The 6,000-nt window shown below is 48.8% G+C and overlaps 1 protein-coding gene across 8 annotated transcripts in view; it reads right to left on the bottom strand.

Annotated features, from left to right (window-relative positions):
• Positions 1–556: 556 nt before the first annotated feature.
• The window catches only part of Dtnb (dystrobrevin beta), a 195,132-nt gene continuing 189,688 nt past the window's right edge, over positions 557–6,000 (bottom strand). For all 8 annotated transcript variants that reach the window (XM_076942210.1, XM_034513843.2, XM_076942214.1 and 5 more), the window contains 2 exons: positions 2,176–2,211; positions 557–683 (listed from right to left, as the gene is read on the bottom strand). Coding sequence is in view for 2 of the 8 variants with exons in the window: in XM_034513843.2 (XP_034369734.1) it covers positions 2,207–2,211 (5 nt within the window). In the remaining 6 variants the exon portion in view is untranslated. The remainder of the gene's footprint in view (positions 684–2,175; positions 2,212–6,000) is intronic.

Here is a 6,000-nt window from a genome sequence, read left to right as displayed (position 1 = left end):
CCCCAGGAGAGGATGCATGAGCAGCACCCAGGCAGTGCGCCCCCTGGCTGCCAGTCCCAGCTTGGCACATAGAACAGGGCTGCTTCCCCACTGACTGGACCACAAGGTTCTCCGCCCGCCTCCTGGCTGCACAGCAACAGTGCCGCACAGCGCTGTGCAGGCGGAAGCCTCACCAGTTCAAAGAGGAAGGGGGCACTATTTTTAGCACTGAGGCCAGGGTGTAAATGTCTGTAGAGCTGAACAAGGCCTGCAGCTTTCTTTGCATAGACAGAAAATGTTGTTTTTTAAAGGTCAAAGGTAGGAAAGAAATGCGTGTGCCCACACTAGGGAGAGTACCCTGTGCTGGCCAGATGCCAGAAGGAACCCCATTTGGTCAGGAACACACACGGGCTCAGCACTTTTTCTTTTCTTTTCCATCTTCTGGTAAATTCCTGATGCAGAGATGAGACCATGCCCTGAGGGAGAAATGCAGATGCTAGTACATGCAGGAGGCCCACCAGCTGCCGCCTCAGGCAGTCCCTCCCCATTTCCCATAGGCTTGGCTCCTCTTTCTGGAGGTTGAATGAGTCTGGCAGCCTGCAAGCCTGGTCCAGGTGTGCAGCAGAAAGACGGAGAGGAATGTGCCTTGGGGGGAAGACTTTCCCTTGTCTTGTCGGTGCCAGCTTGCTCCTCCGCCTCTGCGCCTGTACAAGACAGACTGTTAGTCACAAGCACACTGGGGGCTCAGGACAAAGCTGCCAACAGCTGTGTACCAGCAGACCTGCATGGAAGGGGGCGCGGATGTTGGGTCTCTGGCTCTCCAGTTGTGCATGTAGATGTCTTTTCTCTTTTGGAGGATAGGGTTGGGGTGTGGCAAGAATGTGTCTTCTTAGGTCATTGCTTGTGTTACATGAGTAGGAAGTACTTTGACTGAATAAAAAACTGGGTTCATAATACCAGGTTTGATAGGGGAGGAAGCCCAGCCTTTGACAGCAGACAGCAGGCTGTAGTGTGTGGCACCTTTTATCTACTTCAACCGCTGGCTTCTCATAGGTTCTAACACGGGTCAGAGGCAGAGACAACAACTGACTCAAGGCCTGGCACAGGTTCTTGAGTGTGGGCTTAGGCTTCCTTGTGTACATGGAAGGAACAGGCTTGATGGGGCTCACATTCTCCTTTCCATGCTGTCCCTCTGGCCCTGGGGACAAAAGGGACCTGGAAGTCTCCTGAAGGCCTTTGAGTCAGTTCCTGATCTCACCAACAGCTCCCAGCAGCCTGGGCTTGCCATAGGAAGGGCCTGGTCTGCATATACTGAGTAGCAGCGCCCTGGTGCTGCCCATCTGCAACCAGCTCTGTAAGCCAAATGTGAAGGCTGACCCTGCAAAGAGGGTGGGACTAGTTCAGCCCAGAAGCAGCTCTGAGGTGACAGTACTTAGAAGACTGTCTGAGAAAGTTCCTTTGCTGGCTGGTGGTGCCATGGCCCTGGATTTTCTACCCTGAAGATTTGTAACTGAAAAAAAGATGCCCAATTAAAAGAAAAAATAAGTAGAGACCAGGCATGTTGGTACATCTCTTTGGTCCCAGCACTCAGGATGCAGAAGCAGTTTAATCTTTATGAGTTCGAGGATACTCTGGTCTACATGGCAAATTCTAGGACAGCTAAGGCTACATAGTGGTACCCTGTCCTGAAAAAAAAAAAAAAGTGAATTCAGTAGTTGCAATAGTTGATATAGCTTAGCTGGCATCAGAATACAGATTAAAAAGGGGGGGGGGGAGGGCACTTGAAGACTGTTTCCTTAAGGCTAGGAGAATGTCTGTCCTAATGTGTAAGACCACATTAGGAGGCAGTGTTGAGTGACAGAAGCCCAGGAGAATTCTTGCTGCAGGTTAGACCATAGCTACAGAGGACAGGAGTATAGAGACAGAGGCAGAGGCAGACCAGGGAAGTGTTTACTCTCAGCTGGTGCTCTGCAGTCTGCTTCAGTCAGTGCTATTGGTGATACCAGGCTGTGACATGAGATACAAGACAGACCACTGCCTAGACACCTAGTAAACAGGTCCAGTGGTGGCTGCTGTGGGGGATCAGAGGAAGAGGTGCAGCTGGGTTCTTTCTAGAACATCCTAATTGTAAGCTTGCTCTGGCTTGGGATCTGTGATGGAAGGAAGGGTAGAGGAAGGGGAGGACACACTACTCACCTGAGCTTCCTGTGTCCCCGCCGCTCCTGGGCTAACCTGCAGCAGCGGAGGCAGAAACAACACAGATCACACTCAGGTTTTCCTCAGCCCTGGACTTCTCTAAGGGGGCTTTCCTGACTCACGTGGCCCAGGGGCTAGATGTATATCTGCCTTTCTGTTGAGCTTTCCTGCCAGGAATAATGGGGTAGAGGCAGATTACCTACAACCCACACCTCAACTGACATAGAATATTGTGAAGAAAAAAAAAAAAATCAAAGAATGGAGGCAGAGCCTCCCTAACTCTAGGGAGCAGTTAGAGTGGGATCAGAGCCTATTGGTTCTCAAAGGAAACAAGGTAGGAACAGTTTTGATGCAGACATTACTGCTCTATGTTCTGGAACATCATTGTTCCAGAACATACCTCCCCCTTGGATGTTCCGAGTTCATGTCTGTCCTCAGGGCTATTGTATAAACTAGATTGCTAGGGGGCATTCTGAAGGACTCAGATGCTCTGGAGTGATCCAGATAGATATGAGAGTTCTGGGGCAACCAGAGGCGGCAACAGCCTAGGCCTCATTCTGTAATCTTCTCTTCCACTTGGCATGAGGGGACGTAGGAAGGGTACCACAGCACAGCAGCATCCTTTTCTGGGATTCAGACAGCCAGCGTAGAGCAGACAGAGGTGAAAGCTAGGGGTGAATATGGCAGAGATGCCTGCTTTGGTCAGAGTTCTTCAAATGTACCCCTTTGGTTCTTGTGATTTGTATGCAGAATAGACCACATGTGCTGGGCAGGGAGATGACGGGGTGTGTTTATGTCATGTGAAACTGACCTCACTCCAAAGAAAATAAATCTTTTTCTGTAAAATCAGTAGTTATTGATCTTAAATGTCCCCACCATATCTGCAAGGACCCACATAATGTTGAGAGGCAAACAAAGCCAAAGTCTGTTCATCTCGTACCTCAACTCTTTATCCTGTTGCCCTTGAAGATAGCACCTAAAAGCCATAAAAGCTCAGGTATTCTCACAGAAAGCCTTCATATAGACATACGGACCCAGACACGTGCACTTAGAGGGATAAGGAGAGGCTAAGAGTAAGTGTCACAGAAAAGTACTGACAGGGTCAGCCAGGGACAGAGACAGAGGGCCCCGAGTCAGGTCTGGCCAAGGGAAACCACTTCAGCTCTTACAAGTGACTGAAGGCAAGGGGCTTGCTTTGGGGAAGTAGGGGAAGCTAAGGAGGAGGGGCATAGAGCAGGGAGGCAAATAGGAAGGGAGGCCAAGGCAGCAGCTGCCATGTCTTTAATCAGAAATGTTCCACAGTAATGCTAGGATTTTCTGGGGTTTGGCATATGCTTGGTGGTGGGTGGGCATTTACGAGTGGGCATGTCTGTTCCTCCTGCCCCATAGACCTGGACCTCTGAATGGCGGTTCTCTTTGACAGCCTGAAGTGTGGCCAGGCCAGCCACTGGCCCTGACTTGTGCCAGTGGTCCAGTTCTCCCAGGCTCTCTCTTCCATCCCATCCCTGAGGGGTTCCCACCCGTCTCCCCGACTGCCTTCCATCTTGCAAGTTTTTCCACTTCTTGTAGACTAGTTGTTTGGATTAAAGCACCGAGCTTGTGGTTGGAGACTACTGGGGTGAGTCCAGGTTCTGTCACTTATTAACCTGTCCAGTTAATAAGCCTCAGAGCCTTGTCTAGAATTCTTCCTGTCTGGGGCTGTGAAGCCAGATAAAGACAGCCATGTTACAGGACTACCTACAGTCCCAGGACCAGCCCTGCTCTCTCCTCACCTTTCCTGCTTTCTCCCTTCACCTGTTGACACTGGTCATCTTTCTTACTTAATGCTATCATGTCACCCTGTTCACAGCCTGAGACAGGTTCATTCACTGGCATTCCTAGAAGACAGGCACCGTTCCAGACACTGGGAATACATCACCAACAACACAGGCCAAAATCTCTGCCTCAGGGAGTTTTATGTTCTGGAGGAATCCAGAAACAACATCTTGATATATGATAGACATAACTCGAGACTCTCAAGCATCTTGAGAGGATTTTGGTATCTGTTTGATATCCCACTGAAAGATGATAGTCAACAACATGAAGTTTGAAGTCAGGAAGACCCACTTCAAGCCCACTCAAGAGTCTGCGTGAACAGACTCCCCTCGAATCTGCTTCCCTTTTACTAAAATGGAAACATTATCATCTGTGTGTCTCAGTGTTAAGGATCACATGAGATTTTCCATGAAACTATTTAGTACACATAACAAGCACATAGTTTCTTGCACAGCAAGATGAGGAAGGCATTACTGTCTTTTGCCATCACCTTTCTTTCTTGGTTTTATTCTTCCTATCTCTTCCAACCTAAAAGTCTCCCACTTTTCAGAAACTCTTGTTATACATTTAATGGTTTTCTTTGTTTGTTTCTGCTTTTGAGGCAAGGTTTCAGGTAGCCCACCCTGGCTTCAAGCTCACTGTGCAGCAGAGGATGAGCCTGACGTGCTGAGACTGCAGGTGTGGTGTGTGCTGCCGCTCCTGTGGGTTGTGCTGTGCTAGAGTTTACCCTGGGCTAGGTGAGCATCCGCCGACTGAGCTGCCTCCACAGCCAGTCAATCCTTTCTGACCACACCCTCCTGCTTTGTTCTCTCCCCTACTTCTTCTATATCACAGTCATATAGACCATCAACCCCATGAGGATGACAAAAGATGCTTTATGACTTGTTTGTATCCCACAACATGAGTAAGTCACCTGTGGGCACACCTCAGAGGCAGTTGGGGGAACAGGCAGGAGGAACTGTGGGGGCGCTGCAGACTTGGGGAGGGTGTGGCAGGAGACAGGTCAGAAACAAAGGGAAAGGAAGTTAGCATCTACTTCTCTAAAGCTTGGGTTCCCAAACTAGGGAACTTGCCTTTACCTCTGTCTTTCTCATCCTGCATCTTCTCTTCTTCCTCTGTACCTTTCTCTGCCGTGGAAACAAGTCCAAGGAGGCCAGTGACCCTTTGGTCCAATTCCACTGTGGGAGGCCTGAGGCAGGGACCTAAGGCAGCAAGCAGCCTCAGGGTGTATACATGTCCCTTGTTCATGCCCAATAGCTGCACTCTGGCACTGTCTGATTGGAACCTTTCACAGCCATGAAGCAGAGGGCATGATGACAGATTTGATGGTCAGGGTTGGGGTTACACTTAATATTTTGTGTTCAAGTTCAAGGAAACAGTTGTAGGGCTTTGAAGTGGAGCTGGGTGCTATCCTGGAAACCAGGTCACATCTCACCAGGTATGGCCAAACAGGACAACCATGTCATATTTGAGGTGTTAAAGGGACTGGGTAGAATCTCCTAAAAATGAGAAAACTTGGGAATGACCAAGTTATCTCCCATCAAACACCAGAAAGGTAGGCTGTAGAGGAAGATGGATTTAGGGCAGAAGGAGATTTTAGCTCCCTAATAAAAGAGAAATCTCCAGTGATTAGAGCTGGCTATGACTGAGCCCCTTGGAAATATTCAAACTGGAGGCTTTTATATTAACAGAAAGTTCAATTAAATATCCTTAAGTCCCCTTTGAACTCTAGGATTCAATTACTTAAAAATATTTGTGAAAGGTAAGGAAGACAAGCTATAGATGTGTGTCCTGTGCATGCTGCAGAAATGTGTGAGAGGTCAGCCTGGATATCCACTATTGTCCTGGATATCCACTGCTGCCCTAGCAAAGCCTATGAAGCCGCCTTCAAGGAAGTAGTCAACTTGTGCTTTATTGGGCAGGGCTCTTCCTTCCACTGAAAAATAGGATTTGTCTCCTATTTATCAACCTATAGGCTTCTGTACTTGGGGCTTCACAGAACCTAGCCTG

This window comes from Arvicanthis niloticus, chromosome 11 (assembly GCF_011762505.2).
Source record: "Arvicanthis niloticus isolate mArvNil1 chromosome 11, mArvNil1.pat.X, whole genome shotgun sequence".
Taxonomy (NCBI): Eukaryota; Metazoa; Chordata; class Mammalia; order Rodentia; family Muridae; genus Arvicanthis; species Arvicanthis niloticus.
The sequence above is the reverse complement of the archived record's forward strand: the minus strand, read 5'-3'. Positions and strand labels throughout refer to the sequence as shown.